The sequence below is a fragment of the Meleagris gallopavo genome, chromosome 4 (assembly GCF_905368555.1).
Source record: "Meleagris gallopavo chromosome 4, MGAL_WU_HG_1.1, whole genome shotgun sequence".
Lineage (NCBI taxonomy): Eukaryota > Metazoa > Chordata > Aves > Galliformes > Phasianidae > Meleagris > Meleagris gallopavo.
In genome coordinates, this window is record NC_139407.1 from 3,151,651 (window position 1) to 3,173,735 (window position 22,085).

Genomic DNA, 22,085 nt, shown 5'->3' on the forward strand with positions numbered 1-22,085 from the left:
GCAACATGGTGGAAGGGAAGGGAAGGGAAGGGAAGGGAAGGGAAGGGAAGGGAAGGGAAGGGAAGGGAAGGGAAGGGAAGGGAAGGGAAGGGAAGGGAAGGGAAGGGAAGGGAAGGAAGGGAAGGGAAGGGAAGGGAAGGGAAGGGAAGGAAGGGAAGGGAAGGGAAGGGAAGGGAAGGGAAGGGAAGGGAAGGGAAGGGAAGGGAAGGGAAGGGAAGAATATAGGCAGACCTTAAAGCAGCCTTCTCAAACCTAAAAGGTAATTTATCAGGGAGTGTAATGATAGTGCAAGGGGTAATAGTTATAAACTAAAAGAAGGTGCCTAGATGTCTAGAAGTGTTCAAGGCTTTGAACAGCCTGGACTAGGAGAAGGTGTCCCTGCACGTGGCAGGGGTGGGGGGAAGGGTGGAACTTGCCAGACTTTAAGGTCTCTTCCAACTCAAACCATTCTGGGATTCTTTGATTCTATGAATGGAATTTTGGAATTTCATTATTGTAATGAGATCCAATTCTTATCTTTAATTGTTAATGCTTAAATAAAGAGAGGCCAAAGCACATATATATTCCAAGTAGATTAGTATACACCAAGTAGATTGGATAGGGAGCTATTTAGCTGTGCTGCTTGAGTGTCATGCTTCTTGGTTTAGGCTCATGTTTGTACAGCTTCTAGACTAAATGTCTTTGGCTTCAGGATCTAGGCATCAGAATACATATCTATCTACACTCTAATTACTTTGTGTCTACTTGATTAACTGATAAGCTTTTCTCTATAGCAGCCAAATAAAACTTCCAGTTAGTTAAATCCTTCTAGAAAATTTTCTTTCCATATTAGTATCATGTATTTACATATATTTGTTTTATACATGCAAAAGGCAGATTCACTTCCTTCTACCTTGCTTTCACATAAAATACATGTTAAATGCCACTCCATTGTGGCTACATTGGAGCATTCACCAAAATCAGAACCATTTAAAATTTATGGGGTTTATTCTTCTTTTATCAAGCATTTTCTACATACAGAACATTCACATGGTGTAAGGTACAGAAGAAAAATGCATGAGACAGACTACTGCAAATAAGTGAATAACGGACAGTTTACACGATTCTTGTTTGTTCACAATGGAGAAAGGTTGTTGAAAAGGAAAACAGATTCAGTAACTAGAAATGTAAGCAGACTCTTAATTTAGTTAAATCTACCTACCAGGAGATTTGCTCAAGCTAAAGAGAGATTTACTGTATCACAAAGGGCAGGATGCTAAATGTACACAAGATTACAATGCTAGAAAATTCCAGATTTCTAAATTTACACAATCTAAATCAGGGTAAAATTTTGTTTAAAAAAAGTATTTTTTTTTTTATTTCCTTCTGAAAAAGGAGGTCAGTTTAAGAGCTTACAAGCACTCCTTAGCAAAAACATAATAAAAATAAAAACACTCCCAAACTTTTAAGTCATTGCTCTAAGTCTGGATAGTTGTTTCCTGCTGGCTTTCTTATCCTACTGACTATTGTTATTTTATTTCTGAGAATCTCATTTTTCCCATTTAGATGTTTACTTATCATTAAAATTAGAATTCTAAGTTAATAAACTGTAAAAAACAAAAACAAAAACAAACAAAGATTTAGTTGTTATAGTTGGTGGTGGGTTTTTTGCGTTTTTTTCACTAGTCCAATTGGATGCATGAAATAGAAAATATACTGAGTTATCCAAATGGTTTAATAAATATGCATCAATGGTATAATGAGTAAGCAAAAATATTATCTACTTGTTAACTTCAGTTCTCTGAGTTTCCAGCTTCCTAAAATGTATACTTTTTTAAAAAATACCAGTTTTCTTGTCAGTAAAAGTAAAGCTTTGTGTAGTCAGATACTCAGAATTTGGTTACTCTGAATAAGTAAATGCAGTGGTTCTCTGTAGTAGAACTCAGACTCCTTACTGATGGAAACCTGTGACAGCTGAAAAAACTAACATCTATTCTTTTTCTTAAACAAACAAACAAAAAAAAAAAAGAAAAAAAAAAACAGCAGAACAGCTTTCTCAAATAAGACTCGCCATAAAAATAAGCTTCTTGAATTGCACTGATCAGAAAACTGTGCACTGCAAATATAATTTCTGTTTTTTCTCTTTCTATGTCCCAAAGCTTGAGACAAAAATTTGATAGTAAATGTTTCTCTCAATCCTGTAGTCGTAATGGGAATAAGTTACACAATTTCTATGCTTTACCTCTCTTGTGAGACTTTCACTTCAAGGCACAAAAATATTAAACAGTGAACTGACAAAACAGGACATCCTATTTCAGTTTAAGGAACAAAAAGTTGTACATCTCTCATTTTGTGTCTGAAGCAAAGCAAACCAATATTTGAATCATATTCAATTCTTCCATTTACAAATGCAAAGTACCATGTTAAATTCCCTGAAGCCTTATGGTTTTTCCTATTTTCTTTAAAGTAATGCATGGTATTTGTCATCAATTTCAATATGTAGTAATTCCAGTCAACCAGTACAATCTTGGCTGATATTTAATAAGGCTACCATTAGCAAATAGCTGTTGCTTTAGTAACTTTTATGTGGAAATTGACTCAAATTGCATTCAAGTCAAAGAAATATCAGGCATAGAAGGGTTGAACAATTTCAAATGAAATTGGTGTAAATTTAAAGAATGCTATAATTTAAGTGCAACGTACTGTAAAACTATTAATTCAGCAAATATTCAACATAGATTCTTATGCTTCCCCAACCCAAATTACTGTGTTGCCTCTCTCAACTTCAGTGATTTCACAATTTAACTTATTGAGGCGTCCATCCAGGATAAACAGAGATTCCTTGGAAGGGGTCATGAGATACTGACCAAAAAGGCCACTGTCTTTTATAAGACGGTTCTTACTGTTCCAAGGCCATTCACCTGCCCTGACAGGCTCCTTAAGACTCTTCACCATCTTAACCTTTCCAGAGGAGAGCTCCACAAAGAGAACATCAGTTTGTGTACTGGAGCTACAGTAGATGTTGTATTGATGAGCTTCAGTGAACGATGGCTGAAAAGCTACATCAGATATGTGCAAATTTGTGTGAATGTCAAATGCATCTTGTATTTCTCCTCTCATTGTTATGATCTGGATCCTCATGAGACCCTTTGCATCATCAATACTGACAAGGTAGTGTCCATCTGGAGAGACGTGTGGTCTGCCTGTTACGTCGCCATTGTATCCAATCACAGAATCTGTAACACTATCCACTATAAGTTGTGGTAGAACAGCACCAGTGGTATCAGGTTTACAGTAGATAAAAAATAATCCTCCAAGATGTGTATAAGCCAGTGACTGAGGAATGCAATTATAATCCTTTAAACTAATTGTCTTGATGTACGACATAGTTTCAAGATCAATTTTCTGGAGCATAGGCTCATCTTTATGAAGAATAAATCCAAACCTGGAAGGAAAAGCACAAAGTCAAAGAAAGAGTTATTGTATGCATCATGTACAAATGTGGAAAGGCAATACAATAAAGTACACGAGTTAATACTTGCAGCAGTGTACAAATACATACTTTAGCTTCAGATGTTCCAGAGATGAAGCATTTTATATTATTTAATTTTTAGTGTTCTTGTAATTATATTTTAAATTGTGCCAAGAAAAACGTCTAAAAATTTCTCTTATTAATTGGTAGTTTTATTTCTATAGACATTAGGGGAAAAGTAAACATTACTCTGAATTTCTATTCAGTTAAAACTTTTACAAAAGCCAAGAGGAAGAAAAATATTAAATATCAATAGATAATACATCCCACAAGCTTTTATTCGCTTCACATTCTTCTTCAACTTTCTTGGGAACATCAGCTTTATCCAGAGCTCATTGTTATTCAGATAATTATCCTAATTTTTCTCATTCTAATTCAGCAGAAATGAATATCGTAAAAGGATTTAAGTTTATGCCTCCCAACTACCCAAGACCCACATTTGTTACATTTTTAAATGAATCTTTATACATTTCCATATATTCAAGGAATTCTCACTGAACATGAATAATATGATTAAACCTTAAAATTCTAGAGCTTAATGTTTATAACACTTTAAATATATACTATATGACTATTCTGTGTTAAGCTGTAAGTTCTGACTACACAATTTTTTGATTGTATGTATGCAAAAGCCAGTGCTCTAAATACTATAAAGTTAAGTCAAACTTTATTAGTCTTGTTTATAATCTAAGGACCGTTCACAGCACTCCTCTGAAACAGCTGTTTTCCTTTGGCACATTTCTTAACATTTTACTTTGAATCTTTGACCACTACAATGAAGCATTCTTGCTGCTGTTTGATGACAATTAATCTAAAAATACCTTTTGGATTCTATCCATATGAAGTACTATGAGAACCACAATGTTTCAACAACTGAGTTGCTGAAAATAGTACAAAATTTCACATTATACTTTGCAAGCCCAATATATTCAGTAATCTCCAATTAAGGAAAAAACACGCAGAAAGATTTTAGGGCGCTGCTCAATCAGTTCCTCAGACATAAGGTAGGTTTAATTATATTTGTTCTTCTTCTTACCAAACTCATACAATTTTCTGGAACATTTTTAATTTCAGCCCTACTTTCCAAAATCCTTGCATCCTGCTTCAATATCACTGGACCATAGTTCTGCAGAATAATTTCTGATTTTTTTTTTTTTTTTTTTTCCTGGATGAGTATTAAATCAGGGCTAGCTATCACTGTTGGTTATTAATATTATTTTCTTATACTGTTAACACTCCAAAGAAATTTTTTTGTTCAACCTTTAAAAACTCACAATTTTAGAAACTGATATAACGTGGAAAACTTTAACCTAGAGGTAAGTACATTAAAAGATCAGCTATGCTAGCAGAATATTAATATGGTGAACTTAAGTAGAAGTTTTAACTTACAAAGCATTTTACAAATATCATGGTAAGTGAAGCAAGAAGCTGAGTGACTTCCCTATGGCTGTATCATGATCCACTGGCAAAGCCAGGTAATGATACAAGTTATTTAATGCCCAACACATTTTCCTTATTGATCATGATACAGGTTATCCAAAGCAGTGCAACTGAGATCTTAAGAGAGACAGATGGGAATAAGTGCAGATAACTAAAATACATCGTTTTTAGTAGATCATCATAGATCATGAAATCCTGCTTCAAAATTCACTTGACTGTGAACAGCAAGGATCAGTTGCAAATAAATTTTAGCCCACTGTCCAGTAACCTAATTGCTGCTTCTAACACCCATGTGCATCTGTCTGTACTGCCTTCTTTCCAGCATTATGAACATCTTGGCATACCAGTGCCAGATTGTTACTAGTACTTTTGTGGGAGGTGGATTGTGTTTTTGCAGTGGAAATTTTCAGTGCTTCTGGATGTAGTGTAGGATAAGTTATTTCTCACAAAGAAAACTACTGAATGGAGTAAAGTTGAGACTGGGGCATTCTGACCTTGGTAGAATTGGCACAGGCACTAGGTACGGTAATTATGTAGGGTAGGGGAAAACCTAGCACAGGACAGAACAAAAGTGTTAAGTTTTGGAAACATCGTCCTCCTGTCACCATAGAAAAACACAGAACATACCTAAAAACAATAGATTGATAACAGACATTGTATGGAAATGTATTGTAGCAACAGCGTTGGGAAGATTGCGAGCCTGAGATGCTTAACCCGTGAGTGCCAAAAGAGGTATTACCCACGTTAGACCCAATGAATGTAACGGAGTGGATTTCACTGACTAGGTGCACAATTTCTCCCTTGTCATTAGGGGGTCTGCACCTACTACTGCAATAATGAATAAACTGCTCTTCACAAAGATGTCTGCCTGATTAGAAATTTTTGATCTTGAGCGTGTTTATCGCACTTTCACTGTCAACTTGTCTTTTGTCTTTCTGATGAGGAGGCAATAGCAGCTGCACTAAAATAGTACTTCCCAGATTTGTCAAAAAATAGCACTGTAAGACACTAAGGCTCTATGGACCTCAGTAAGGCCTTTGACACAATCTTCCACAACCTTCTTTCCTCCAAATTGGAAGGATACGGATTTGATGAGTAGACTGTTTGATAGACAAGGTACGGATTATAAGATTGTACACAGAGAATGGTGGTCAATGGCTCAATGTCTGGATGGAAAACACGGTGAAAGGTGTCCCTCAGTAGTCAATACTGGGACGAACGACCTTTAATATCTTCAACAATGACACTGACAGAGGGATTGAGTTCACTATCAACAAGTTTGTAGATACACCGTGTAGTATGGTTGACACATATGAATGCCATCCAGAGATACCTAGACAGGCTCAAGCAGCAGGCCCAGGTGAACCTCATGAGATTCAACAAATCCAAGTGCAAGGTCTTGCACCTAGGTTGTGGCAATGCGCACTATCAGTACAAGCTTGGAGCACAACCCTGCCAAGAAGGTCTTGGGTGTACTGGTGGATGACAAGCTGGAAATGAGCCAGCAATGTGCCCTCACAACCCAGAAAGCAAACTGTATCCTGGGCTGCATCAAAAGAAGTGTGGCCAGTAGGTCCAGGGAGATGATCCTTCCCCTCTGTTCTTTGTTGGTGAGGCCTCACCTGGAGTACTGCACCCAGATGTGGAGTCCTCAGTGCAGGAGAGATGTGAACCTATTGTACGCGCCCAGAGGAGGGCCACAAAAAATGATCCCAGGGGTGGAATACCTCCACTGTGAGGACAGGTTGAGGGACCTAGAGCTGTGGAGAGAAGAAAACTCCAGGGAGACCTGATAGCGACCTTCCAGTATCTAAAGAGGGGCTATAAGAAAGAAGGGAACGGATTCTTCAGCAGGATCTGTGGTGATAAGACAAAGGGAAATGCTTTCAAACTAAAAGAGGGGAGATTTAGATTGGATATAAGAAAAAAGGTTGTTATGATAAGGATAATGAAGCATAGGAAGAGGCTGCCCAGAGAGGTGCTGGATGCCCCGTTCCTGGAGACATTCAAGGTGAGGCTGGACGGGGCTCTGAACACCTGATGTAGTTGCAGTATCTCTGTTCATAGCAGGGGAGTTGGATTAGATGACCTTTAGGGGTCCCTTCCAACTCAAAATATTCTGATTCCATGGATTCTAAAGGAAGCTTTGAAATACAAAGATCAGCTGGAATTGAAAAAAAAAAAAAGAAGGAAGGAAGGAAGGAACGAACGAAGGGAGGGAGAGAGGGAGGGAAGGCAGGAAGGAAGGCAGGCAGGAAGGAAGGAGGGAAGGAGGGAAGGAAACAACCCATATGTAATAAAATAGTATAATTTACCAGATTGTTAAACAATGAATTATCAATACTAAAGTGTTGCTTTCCAGTGGTGTCTATAATCCCAACTCAGTGGGGACATTTCACAAAACTGATATTAGTGGAGTTTTATTGAGAATTTAGTACAAACAGCAAGTGAATGAGCTGAGCTTCCACTATTCCAGTGTTTGGTTGTCATTTATCTTTTTGCTTCTTTCACTGAAAGTAAAGCCAGACTATTTTGACTGGGTAAAGAAGTTGGCACTAGAACTTTATGTTTCATTCTGTCTTGTGGCTAGCTGAATTCAACCCCCAAAGCTACCATAATCTAATAACTTTTCAGAAGCACTTAGTTTTCCAGAAAGATTAAAAAAATACAGCCACTCATAATCATGCAATGAAATTGTGCCTGTCGCCTTTGTGCTGTTAGCCTGTTTTTTATGACTAGGCTGTTGGGGAACAAGTGATACTTTAGAGTAACTTCACTTTTCCCAAATGATTTATAGATAGATGGCGGTGTGTTTAATGCAAAATTTCCGCTTATATAGATTGATATTCAGAAGTCTCCCGCTGTTCATTAAACCCTGATCAATATTTATGAGAATCTCAACCCTCATGTCTCTTCTATGCAGTGAAACCATACACAATATCTGACAGCATATAAAGGCATTTGTCAGAGTGCATATTGTGAACTTGTGCAGTTCAAGCCTTCAAGATATGAGAGCAAATCTTCACATTTCCAATTCTTTATTTTTACAGTTAATGCATGTGGGAAACTATAGCCTGTGGGCATAACACTCCAATTGGAGTATATACTAGATCTCAGAAATCTGAGATAGTTTCTTTCTTTACTTACTGTTTATGTATGAATAATAAAGATTTGAATACCAGACTTTCAACAATTTCCATCACATCAAAAATTTTCAATCACATCATGACGAACTGTCAAAAAAGAGAAATCTGAATAATTATGCTTAGCAATTCTGTAGCATTTTCCATCTGAGGAATGCATTGGGTTTGGCTGGGATGGAGTTAATTTTCCTTATAGCAGCTCAGATGGTGTCATGTTTTAGTTTTTCAACCAAAACAGTGTTGATGGAACACTGATGTTTTAGCTATTGCTGAACAGTGCTTATACAGCAGCAAGGCCTTTTCTATTTCTTCTTCCCCTCAACAAATAGGCGGAGGGTGGAAGAGTCTGGGACACAGCCAGGACAGCTATCTCCAGCTGACCCAAGACATTCTGTGCCATATAACATGCTCAGCAATAAAACTTACTGAACAGCCACTGCTTGAAAAACTGTCTGGGCACTGGTTTGTGGGTGGTGACTCATGCTTTTGGTTCACTCATTTTTTTTTTATTCCTTCACTTATTAAATTGTCTTCATGGTGAACCATGAGTTTTCTCGCTTTCAGCTATCCCATTCTCTCCCTCATCTCAGTAAATAAAAGTGTGATGTGTGGTCGTTCAACTGCCAGCCAGGGTCAACCCACCACAAGCAGTCATTAGCTGTCTGTGAAAACTAACGAGCTTTGCAATACCAAGATGAAGGGAGATGGAGAGAAATAAATTATGTGACTTGTCCAGACTAACTGAATGGAGACAGGAAGAATATCCTAAAAGGTTTTAACTGCAAAATGCATTTTTTCAACAGTGAAGTCTACATGAATGAGTGCCCTGTTTTCCTGTTTTTGGAGGCATTGGGGGCAGGTGTGAGGAAGCAACAACAAAACTACCCTCATAATTAAGAGTGGAATAATTACAATGAATAAAGTTAATAGCACATTATAAATGATTGAAGAATCACAGATTTGTAAGCAATGTAAGGGACCTCTGGAGATCATTTAGTCCAACCCCACTGATAAAGCAAGTTCCCTATAACAGATCACACAGGAAAGTGTCCAGAAGGGTCTTGAATATCTCCAGAGAAGGCAATTCCATGGCCTCTCTGAGCAGACCATTCCAGTGCTGTGTCACCCTGAAAGAAAATATGTTTTTTCTGTTTTCTTCTTTTTATTTAGATTTTTTTACTTTTTAATCTCTAAAGGATAAATTTCAGTGTTCTGAAACATAAAATATCAGAAAAATTAAAAATTGACATGGAATGTATTCACTTCCTTAAATAGTAGTGACATTTGTGTTTAGTAGAAAAATATGCGGAGTAGACAAATGAGTTCATTTATTTTAATGCTATAGCTAGAAAAAAAAGTCTTGACACTCAATTACTAGAATGTAATTTAATAATGGAATTCAGTATTCAGATTTAGGTAATTGTAAGCCAATATGTAATGCAAAAGCAGGGAGCAGTTAACTTTAACAAACAAACAATCAACTACTTTGTTCATCAGCTCTCATGAAAATATTTATGCTTAATCCTAAGGGGAGGCAGCATGCTTAGACTTCCATCTAGCATGGCAGTGACACAATTTTGTGTATTCTGATAGATTTCAACTAATACACCTTAAAAAAAAGGTGATTCAGACTAAGCACATTTGCAAAATGATTACAGTGCCACAGTGGCCAGTGAAATTTAGAATTATAGCTTTTTTATAATCTGGTCTTTTCATCAGTTTATTAAAAAAATGATATACGAACTAAGAAAATCTAAGTGACAAAACCAATACGTGACAGGGTGCAGGATAATACTGAGACCATTAGCTATAGAATTAGGGAAGAGGTAATCTTTTTTTTAAGGGGAAGTTCTAGTCAAATAAAGTATGAATTAATAGTGGAATAGATATTCCATACAAAGTTCCAAAATCATGTGAATTCTGACATCACCTCTTCAAAACAGCTTTTTTGCAAGGTGCCGTTTTTTCCAACTTTCATATTGCACATGAAAGATTCCATCTCCTATACCCAAAGAATAGCTGAGCAAGAAGCTAGCGTGGAGCTGTCAACAAGAAGTAAACTCACAACTTAGTTTCCCAAATGTTGTTGTTTTCTTCCTTTAGACAAACCACATGCATTATTTATGAGCGCAGCTGTATTCATCGTGAAACAGGAAATGTCTAAACACTGGTTAAAAAGTAATGACAACACAAGGAAAGCCTGAGGAAAATACTGCTAGAAATGAGATTATTATTATTGTTGTTTCTGAATACTTTAACATAAAAATGTATCTATGGTTGAGCTCAGAAAAATTGATAGAGTGGAAAATTATGTAAACACTAATATCCTCTTTCTTTTTGTTTCTGGCCCTACATCCACAGATTACTTCCCTTAAGTCAATAGCCATTTTGTGAAAAGATCTGAGATCAAACACCTAAGTAATGTTCTCAGAACAGAAAGCAAGTAAAAGGCAAAGAGAACTAGATGAACTACAGTGAAAATTATTTGTACCAAGAAGGAAAAAACAGTACTTTGATACAAAGTAGAAGTTTTGTTCTGTTCAAGTAGAAGTTGAGTTCTGTTCAACTCAATTCAATAAAATAAGAAACATTATACACTTTACCTCAAGTGAATAACACTGATGTTTAAAACCATTCTAAATTCTACTCATTAGGGACCATTACTCAAAACTTATGCAAAAAAAAATATATATATATATATCAATATAGAATCAATATAGTCCTGCTTCTACAAATCTGGATCAAATTTGCCCCAAGAAAATGCCATTATCTGCTCATGAGCAGTCTGTTAGATGATTATGATAGGAATATGGTAGACTCTGATTCTATAAAGGTCTGACCTGGCAATGTGGGAAAGTACTATTTAAACAAAATTCTGAAATAAAAATGTGTTAAATATCAAACCTCTTTTTTCTCTGATGAAATTATGAGCAAATTATCCACTGTAGTTCTGAAGAAGACATCAGCAAGAAAATAAAATTATTCAACACTACCATCACTTTTCTTTATTAAAATTATTCCTCACTTTATATGCATAAATATAGATGATTCTCAGGAAGATTGTTTTTACTGATTTTTTTTTTTATTTTTATTTTTATTTTTTACTTCATAGAGGCCTTGCATTCATACCACTGAAATCATCACAAAGTTAATTTTTCTCTCTTTGCAATAAATCTTTCAAATAAGTTTTAATATACATGATTTTTATTCTCATTTTCTATATAACTTCTGTGCTATATTGCACAAATAAAATACTTATCTCTAAATATTTTATCCATAAATTTAGATTCAGATTAGACCATTAGAAATCAGAAAGACTTCCAAAATGAAAACTATCAGCACTGCAAGGGCACACATCTTCCCTTCAGGACTTAGAAAATGATTGTTTCCAGAATAGTTCATTGATGACAAGCTGCTGAGAAAACATATTTAATTTCTGCAGCTCAGAAATGGTTGTTTGGATTTTGTCTGTTGGCTGTTGCTCATTGGCATAAAAGTTGTTTTACTTTTGGGTATTGCAACAATTTTTGACCTTAGAACTTTGCTTCCCTAATCTTGTTCCAGTTGTTCATTACGACTTTAGGCTTCGTATTTCTGTTTTGCAGCTGAATAGGCTCCCCCCTGTACCTGTACATAACTGTGTTAAGCACAGAGAATCTTCCTATCACAGTAAATGAAATATTTAAGATCCTGTCCGAAAAAGTTATAAATAATACTTTCAGCCGTAACATGTGACTATGATAATGTACCTTTGAAATCTTAACATAGTAGTTCTAAGGAACAGAAATGAGAAGATAGCAGAGTCAGAATAAGAAAATTAAAAACAGAACAAAAGGCTGTGAGGTCACCCTGATGGAAAATGAGCAATTTTTGCCTATAAAAACATCATCACTTTCATTTTTATTAAATGAATGAAAAGGTCAGTTCAGATATAGAATAAAATTTAATGGCAGGTCTCTTATACTACTTTTTTTTTTTTTTTTTCCCTATTCCAGTTTTAGATTGTACCTGCAGAGCATTTAAACCGTATCTCACTAGAGATCTATAGAAGTGAAATGGAGTGTATATTGAAGAGTATTTCCAAACAACCTATATCAGGGAACTATTAAGAAATTTCTCCTCCTGCTATGCTGGATTCTTCAGACAGTTTTTCAGGCCTCACTGGAAGGCTTCATTTTTTTTTAACATGGCCCAAACAGTCTGGGATTTTGAATCATGTATACACCATTTCACAGTGTAAGAACTGTCCTGGTATTTCAGGGTAATGATGATGCTGGAGTCCATGAATTGTCTGAAGCTTCTGTTACACCAGATGTATATGAAGTACATTTTCACTATTGCAAATTGATTACAGTATTCGCAAGAAAATAATCCAGGACATTTTATGACAAAGAAAGTATATTTTTAGAATTCAGGAATATATGAAATTATTTGTGCTTTAACTGAACTAAAATCTCAGGAATAAAAAGAAAGGAAAAAAATTAAAAAGAAAAAAAAGCATATAAAAAACAAATGTGTTTTTTCCTTGTATATTTTAGAAAAAGCGAGCAAGCAATTTAACAACAACAAAAAATCACTTCATTGCATAAAGAATGAAAGTCAAGGAAAGAGCCAGCTACACTGACACAGTGAACAAAAGACATTCTTAAAGATAGCCTTGAATGTCAGTACAAGGAATGATAGAATTAAGATCTGGCACACCAAAAAACACAGTAACAGCATGGTGGGCAGATGTCATAGAGAATGCACAGCAAAAATTATACATGCCAAAATAAATAGTCAGTTCTTGTAGAAAATGAATAATGAGGTAGAGATAAGGAATTTAAAGGTGATAAATTATTTATGTCAAAACATTCCCCAAAGATCTTCATTTTCAAAACGAAGCTCACCTACTGATATCAGGGGACATAACAACATTGAGAACAACAACAAACAGTAACCTTTACAACTTCTTTCTTCGGCCCCATATCTTCTCTCTCTCTCTTTTTTTTTTTTCCCCCACACTAATGACCCAAATTAAAAAAGAATATTAGACTAGACTAAAAAATAGCAGATATTTTAAAAATGTGAGTGATTTTTTTGGCACATAAAAGCATAAGAGATGAATTTCTATTGCAAATGTAAGATCAGCACAGGAAGAACTGAGGCACGTTGTGACAAAGTTGCTGTGTTAAATTATTAATGTTTAGGGGTATTTTTTTTTGTTGTTGTTATCATTGCTGTTAAGATGGAAGTTAGAATACTTTATCTATAAGGAAATACTGCTTGTTGACACTTGGGAACACATGGAATGAACACAGTCAAAACACAGTCTATCACTGCAGATTTTGAAGTTTTCTTTGATTCATATAAATACATAACCATCTCAACTTTACTAAATATTAGAATATATAATTTATCATAATATCAAATAGAAAAGAATGTCCTGAATAATTTTTTTTCTAAATTCTCAAAAATAGGAATATACAAATAAAAATTTGCAAACGAATTTTCACTATTCCACAGTCACGATTGAAAATACAAAATTATAAGGGCTGCTATGAAGAAAAATAAACTTCATAGCAGGCATACATGGCATGATGTATGACAATTTTAAAATAATTGAGTTTTGGAAGTTAATCAGTAAACATACAAAATCTTTTTTAATTCCATAATTTTAAGATCATCTCAAGGTTAAATTAACCCTTATAGATAGATTTATTTGGAATAACAATGAGGATTTAAAGTAAAACATAAGGAATTTCCTTTCTGTTGCCAATAGTAGCTGAGCAACTTTCTGAACTGAATCTCTCCATCTGTATGTCCTCCCTAATATCTTTAGAACAAAGATGCTGCAAAATTTACTATGTAAAGCAGAAGGATGCAGAAAAAGAGTTCTTGCTGTCTTATCTCCTTCTTCCTGAGAAGTTCCTGTGAGCTTATTCTTCAAAAAGAACAAACATAAGGACCAAAACAGACCTTCTTTACGTGGGGGAATACAGAGAGGGAAGGAATGGCTACAAGTTTCCCATTTAACACCATCATCACAAAGACAGTCAATAGAGATGGGAGATGGTACAGCGTGAGCCCCTAAACCTGTTTGTGTGCATTGCTACCATGGAGGATTTACTGAATGATTCTGCAGTTATCATTAAACATTGCAGTTAATTGCTACATCTTTGCTGATTGCCCTGGTGCTACTGAGCTTCTTTCTCCAAATCCTCAAGCTTTCAAGTTTTCTCCCCTGTAGAAGTACCTATATTTATAGCTTAATGACTAAGAGCAGTTTGCAAACTCTCTATTCCTGTGAAATATATCTTCTTAATTTAATTTCTAAAATATTAAATTATCTTGCATCTTTGAGCTAAATTACATTCTCTGCATAAATATTCAACCTTTTTTTTTTTTTTTTTTGACTTGTGAAACATTTGAATAGGAAGTCCTTTCTGATTACACCAGACTTTTGAAATAATATTTTCATAAAAATATTGAAAATTCTCTCACAGTCCTTCAGCTATTTCACATCTCTGTAGAGGTTTAAATTCTGGAATTAAATGTGAATTTCTCCATCCAAACTTATAAATGTATTGAGTCACCACCCCACAAGGGTATTTAAATTTCACATTGGCATCATACTCCAATTACCTCTTAAAGAAAAGCTTAGTTTCTGGAATGTGTTGTACAAATGAATAAGTATAATTTTAGAAAGACTGCTTCCCTTATTATCCTACGTAACAGAGAAATAAGAGAGAAAAATTCAAACTGAGAACATTCAGATCCTGAGCCATCTCACCAGTGAGTTGATTGTTCACTCTTCTACTTGTTAAGTCAGATAACTGTATTGCATTTAAAATACTTGCTAAAAGATTAAACGATCTAAAAAGTTAGAGTGACTCTATTACAGTGAGTTCATTTAATATTGCTTTTGAAACATTTTACAGCAGTGTAATGATAGACCTTAATTTATTCCAATTATCTTTTGTTCACTTCAATTTATGAACAGTGAAGCTGAAATAATCAGCACTTTTGCTCCTTAGGCTTCTAATAATATATTTTCATGAGTATTGTACAAGTCATCTTTTTACAGCCATCCCACATACTAATTGCAAACGTCTATTTTTATGATAAGAAATGGGTGTTAGCAGACAACTAGGGACAAGATCATTGGTTGCATTGCACTGCTTTGGCACAAAGAGTACTTCAATGATTAAAATTTTGTTCTCAGTAAACGAATAAGGCAAACTAGGAAAAAAATAAAATATGTATTCTCGATTTCTAAACGGTTCATCTACAGCAGGAATAAGATTTGCATATATATCCCCCAGAAAAGATCTTGGGACTTGTATCATCTACTGCAGATTAACAGATTCCACTCTTTCCACTTTTGTAGCCACAATATCTGACTACTTTTCAACACAACTGAGTGGGAAGTTGGGAATTTTTTCAAGCAGTGTGCATTTGAAAACACGGACATGAAAAATAGCAAGCTTTACATTCATTCATTCTTATGGTGTAATTTTTCATAAACTGGTTGTGAGTTCAATGTCAGAGGCAAAACAAAGCAGATGAAGACGGTAGGACAGGTTGTAATAGTCTATGTTTACATAAGCAAATGTAATGAAATTATAAATGTAAATTAGAAATTTAAATGCAAATTATAAATTTGAATATAAATTTCTCCCCTTTGAAATCTTCAGACTTCCAACAGCTGAACAAACTCCTTTCAGTTTTCTTCTTATTATTCATTATTGGCTTGTACCATAGCCTCCTTTACTGATTTACCAAGATTTTTGGTTCATTTTTAGTGGCTGGAATAAGAAATTCAAGAAAAGCTTTGGGAAACTGATTGTCTGTAAGCAAAAGTTTGCATTTTATTAGTTTTGTGAGAAAGAGAAGGATTTCTATGCCCCTCATTAACACTACAGAGCACCCTCTAAGAGTCAGCACATGAACTACTCCTAGTCGAAAAAATATATATATTTAATTCTAGAATTAAGCAATCTATATTTTTAAAGCCATATCACTGGGTGCCAAGCTATTCTATTTGCAGTTGAGATTCTGAATAAACAGGAATTTGCCATCTGAGAACATCAGTAGGGTGGTTATTAGGGAGGTTAATGGTAACTTTGTTGGTTTTACTGAAACTAGTATTATGTGTTGTTTGTTTTATGTATCAACAGTTACCTATTGCAAAAAAAAATTATAGCCAAAAACTGGCTTGATTTCTAATGGTGTTTGCTCAAAACTATTTCTCCCTTATCTCAGCAGTGAAAGGAAAGTTTGACTGGATCCTAAAACAAAGGAGACATTGCTCATACTATCACTCCTCCCCTCAGCTAAGAGGATACAGAATCTATCACCATGGCTCTTCAGCTAAAGGTAGCTGTGACTCAGCACACACAGATGAAAGCAACTAATTGACCTACTCAGACAGAATACCAATTGCCAAAACGATTTCTTCACTGTCTTTGGACTAGGCCTATTTTTCCTGGTACCTTCCCCTAAATAATATTTACCCCTATTGATGTCTGTCGTAATTACATGAAAATTAATGTGTCTAAATATCAGTTTTGTTTTACTAATCCTTTTATACTGCATATTACTGTGTATATAGCAAGAATACTTATGATAGAATACATATAATGAAATATTACTGTTATGATAGAACATGTATCTCATAAATAAACGTATTTGCCTATAGCATATAGAATTGTTCAATTAAACAAAACAATCATTTTTAATAATTCAAGATCATTTTTTTCCCTAGCTGCCATGTCTTTGACTCTCAAAGACTTGCATACATTAATATAACTTTAATTAAATTCACTTAACATTATGTAAAAGTGTCCAACAGGAAGTTGTCAAAGGAGACACTGGAATGATTTTCACTGTAGATGCCTACTCGCCTCAACTGTCAATGCAAATCTCAAATGTCAGTGGCAATGGGTAAAGAATCCGTTGGGAGCTATGCAAGTAGGAATCACCAGCTGTATGTTCCTTTCATGATAAAACTCCACAACTTTGTCTTCCCCAGGGCAACGATATAATAATAAACATCAAATTTAAATAGTAAGAAGGCTAGTCAACCCAGCACTTGGTAATTTATGAAGCAGTAGGTTGTGTTCCCTCAAACCATGCTGCTACAAATATAGCAGGGTGGGTTTTCTATGGTTAAGAGTAGGGGCTGCAGATTAGTTCAGGGACACAATATGCATTTGTCTATTCAGTTAAAGCAATGTAGTAGTAATGGCACTTAAAGTCACTTTCTATTCAGTCATATAAATTTACACATTCCTTTTTAAATTGCACATGGCTGATTGCCAATTCCTTGTTAGCTAACTTCTGCAGAAAGTTAAAAATATTCTCTTTCATCAGCAACCTCTTTAGGAGAAACAGAATGGCTTTTTTGGATACAGAAAAATAGATCAATTACAGATAAATATTCCTAGATTCTGGAATCAGTTGTAGAATTACCTTAAATTTCAGGTTTTTACTTTTAAAGGACTACTAGTCACTGAAATAACTAACTGTATCTTTACAGTTGGAGACACACATTTACACATGACTTGAGATTTTAGCTAAATATGCATGATGCTTTCTTATAACTATAGAAAAAGTGAGATCATCCTAATAAGTGTTTCTATAGAAAGTTGAACTTGAAAAGGTGGGATAAACAAATGTTAATTATTTGAAGAGGCCTTTTGAACCGAAATAGGTCTGTGCCACATTGCAAAGAACCTAACAGTTCAAAACATACAGAGTGCTAATGAACATCAAGGCAAGATTCAGATGTACAGATGGCAGAATTTTTCTATGCTAACCAGTAGAAAAGTTACGGAAAACATTTCAAATGAAAATGAAATTATCAAAAGAATAAATTGAATACAAGATGCATTTAATGCAATATAGCAAGAAGTATATACAGCAAACACTTTCAGCAGTAGAAGACGTTGGTATCATTTCCAAAATAAGATCTGTGCTCCTAACTTAGAGAGCTATCGGTGTTATGGTTATTAATTCCTCAAGTATACCTCAGATGGTATTACATCTTAACTTTAGTATGTAGAGCAAGGGATTTTTTGAACTTTCAGTAAGATAAGGAAAAAAAAATAGATTACTTCAATAAATGTGTTTATTCTGATAATTTAAAGAGCTTCCATTTAACCTATTAGTATCGTATATGAAAAAGGGTCTTCCAAAGCAATACTGAAGGTGCATGGTCTAATATTTTCAAGATTGTTTTTACATTATATTTTTTTTTGGAGACAGCGTTACAGTTCATCTGAAAGTTAAATAAAACTCAGCCAAAACTTACCTTATATGAGTAATGATGAGGGTTGTAGCAGGAATGAAAAAGTCATCCACTCTGTCAAACTGCTTTCCCACTGGCTGAGTATGGATTGTGTGATGAGAAACACTCCCACTGGCTTGTGTTATCACCTACATAAAGTATCATTATTATAAACTATAGAAATATTCCTTCAAAGTTTAATCTATATCTAAATAGAATCATAGAATATTGCCTCTTTATTCCACTTCTTGTTTTATTCTTCAGCCATGAGAAGGAGTGCAAAAGACAGTGAATAAAGCTGATCAGCATTACAGATTTCATAGAATTGTTGCATGCTAGACAAGCTATTCTTCATGCATACTTTTTTTTCCTCTTTTTTTTTCTTTTTCTTTTTTTAACCACATTTATTCATTTACATTCTATAGCAGCCTTTAGTGCACACCAAGATTTTTGTCTTTTTTCATACTCAACACTAGAGTGGGAATAAGTTTCTTAAGCACTTCAGCCCAAGTGAAAAGATAAAATGTTATCAACTGATCCACAGGAAGCTATGGCTACATATGATCCTAAGTCTTCTCAAGCATAAAGAAATCCAACATAGCATATATTGAATATATTGAATTGGTTGCAGTTTACGCATACCTTGAGTTGTTACGAATAAATTTTCTTTGAATACTCAAATCCTGAATGTCATCTGAGGTAGAATTTTATGGGTGAGTAAAAGACAATTTTATATTAATAGCTGCTATGATGTTCATTTTTGTGCATTTAAGACTGGATTTTAAAAAAAAGGAGTTGATCATGCCTAATTCAAGGAAAAACAAGATTGAAAATGAATGCTTGCTCTAAGACAGGATATATCTGATTCAATTATTAGTCATTTTTTTGGGAGGAGTGACAACCAAACTCTCACAAATTACTTTACTCACAGTCACTAGGAGTATAAAAATCATTTTCAAACACTACTCATTTTTCTGTTTGAGCTCTATGTTTGTTTTTTTTTTCTTTTTTCTTATGCATTTAAAAGACAAATAAGGACTTCACTGACTTCTAAAGAAAAGGAAAATAAGTTGAAATAAAAAGTAATTTTGAAATTATAACACAAAGAGTATCACTGTATTCTCATGGGATTACTTTAAATTAGAAGAAAGGAGAGAAAAAGCAGGAGTGAAGTACAGCTGCTTGAAATGTTTCTTTGGTGACTGTCCTTAGGCTTGCTGCTGCTGAGAAGGCATGGGAAAAATAAGGATTCTTATTATTTTATATCTGAAAAAAAAAAGTCCCAAACTCAAAGCAATTAACAATAAACAATGTTGGAACTCTTAGCTTGTCAACTCCAGAACATCGACATAATTTTAGTGAAATATGAATATATGCCTAAAATCCATGGTATCCTCTGATTAGGAGCAAAATCATTATAAGCAGCATATCTGTTCTCAGAAGATTGGCAGACTAGAAAAACATGCCATTGTTTTCAGCTGTACTCTATAACCCTCCATCGAATCAGCATTTACATTTCTAACTAAAAGTATAAAAAATCTCTTAACATTTTCCTAGCAAGTTCAGTTGTTTCAGGTTTCCTGAAAACATTTTCCTACCTACATAAATATTCAATTTATTTAAATTTCCCAGCATATAATCGGTCTGATCAATATACTCACTTGCAAAGTTGGTGAATTCTTTTCCATGTTTCCCCAGCTCTGCACCCAGACTTGATCATGTGATTTATCATAGTGTAGCTTCACTGGAACAGGATCTGTACTTACTGCCTGCGAGTATAATAAAATGAAAAATCCTTACTCTTGATCACATGTTGAAAAGAAAAACAACAGATGACTATGACTAGACACACATATCCCGATGTTTTCAGATTATACTTAAAAATTACATTGTCAGATGCTGAAAAAGACCTCTGATTAATTCAAAGTCACTGAATTGCTGAAACAGTGATTTTTATTCATTATGTGTTATAAAATTTGGCATCAAAAACATGTTATATTGAGGCTATCAGGAAACTGAAAAAAAATATATGTTTTAAATCAAAACAAAAAATGTTAACCTTCCTTTCCCTACATTCTCTCATTCCAAACATATCAATTTAAAATCTAAAAAATACTGGAAAACAACTAAAAAAGGAAGAATATTCTCAAGCCATATACTAAAGTCAATGCAAGGTATTCCTCTACAGCCCTGCCCAAACAATGTTATTGCACTGTTTTTAACTGGATATATTCTCTTCAAGTTGGCAATATTATTAAATACATAAATGTTTTCCTTACAATTTCTACTTTTGGCAGAAGTGATCAGTACCAAGATGTTTCCCTCCCTGAGTTCTGTATCCAAAGACTACAGACTTTTTAGGTGTTTAAGGTTTACACTTTATTTATTAGGAGAAGCACTGAAGATTCCAGAGATATGAAAAGGGAGGACAGAATATTTCAGTAAGAAACATTCTGCATGAAGCAAACAATTGTAGGGATTACTTTTCTATCTTCATCATTAAGGCAGCAAAAATAAGTGGAAATTGCTTTTTACTCTCACCATTATGGAGCTGTAAAGCACAGCTTGTTTATCAGTTTGTCAAGGAGAATACCAGCTGGCTAATTAAGTGAAGGTAATTTAAAGTAATGATGTAGATCCTCAAGATAATGCTCTAATGGCTGGCTGAGGCTGTTGATGATACTTAACTGTACTCCTGAGGTGTTGCAAGCCACAGATTCATCTGGAAAAAAAAAAAAAAAAAAAAAAAAAAAAAAAACAACCTACCATTTTTACCTTTTGAAAGTGGTAAATGAAGCTAGGTTGCTCACCAGCTCATTTAAAAACAAAGATGCCCCTTGAAAAGGCCATTTTTGTTTGATAACTCTTTCTGCTTCAAGTTAGAAGACAAGTTGTCTAAAACAATACTTGGGCCACTGTCTAGTTAATTTGTTGATGTGTATCAAATTTCCATTTAGCTTCCTCAAATGAAGGTCTGACCCATGCATCGTTGCTGAATGAGCTAGGTTGTGTTCAGGAATTAGGTCATGGTACTGCCTGAAGGAGAAGAAATTGCCTGTGTAGTCAAGCATGGATAATGCAACTCTCAAGAGCATGCTGGCAGCAGAGAGATTCTTGGAGTTTTGAAGACCTGTGTTCACAGCTGTTCCTGGCTATCCAGGCTAAACTGCCACCAGCACACTCTGTACTAAATAGTGATGAGCTCTGGTTGCATCAGCACGCCCTGAAATCATCCCACTTAATTTTGTACTGCACAATTACAGGCTCCTCTGTTTCAAGAATTTACAAATGAAAGAAAAGTATCTGGCTAAATCAGAAAATCTATGCACCATTCATATTCACAGTTTGGAAACATTTATTTCAATGTAAAATATCCGCAATAGGATTTTCTTCAAGCACTTATTTTGATAGCTATATTGATATTCCACAGAAACAGTGAAACCTAAAATCTAGGTGTTATACATATGCACCTGATACACACAGATTTTACATTAACTTTTGTAGTAAAAATGAATAAATGTAACAGACAAGCAACCATAGTAATCAAAATCAAATAAACATCAATTTTATAAAGAAGAGAACACAGTTCCACAACTTATAGCCTTTTCAATTATGCTTTTAACTGTCTTTGGGGTTGTTTTATTTTGCACCTTAATGGAGTTGTTATCATTGCATCCTGCTCAGATCCAAAATACGAATTTTTCCCCACGTTTGCTTTTAT

At 34.6% G+C, this 22,085-nt stretch overlaps 1 protein-coding gene across 1 annotated transcript in view; it reads right to left on the reverse strand.

Moving 5' to 3' along the window:
* Positions 1-986: 986 nt before the first annotated feature.
* FSTL5 (follistatin like 5) overlaps positions 987-22,085 on the reverse strand; it is a 217,207-nt gene continuing 196,108 nt past the window's right edge. Inside the window, exons 13-15 of the mRNA XM_031553000.2 lie at positions 20,026-20,133; positions 18,389-18,513; positions 987-3,424 (exon numbers count right to left, since the gene is read on the reverse strand). Of these exons, the coding sequence (XP_031408860.1) occupies positions 2,722-3,424; positions 18,389-18,513; positions 20,026-20,133 (936 nt within the window). The 3' untranslated portion in view covers positions 987-2,721. The remainder of the gene's footprint in view (positions 3,425-18,388; positions 18,514-20,025; positions 20,134-22,085) is intronic.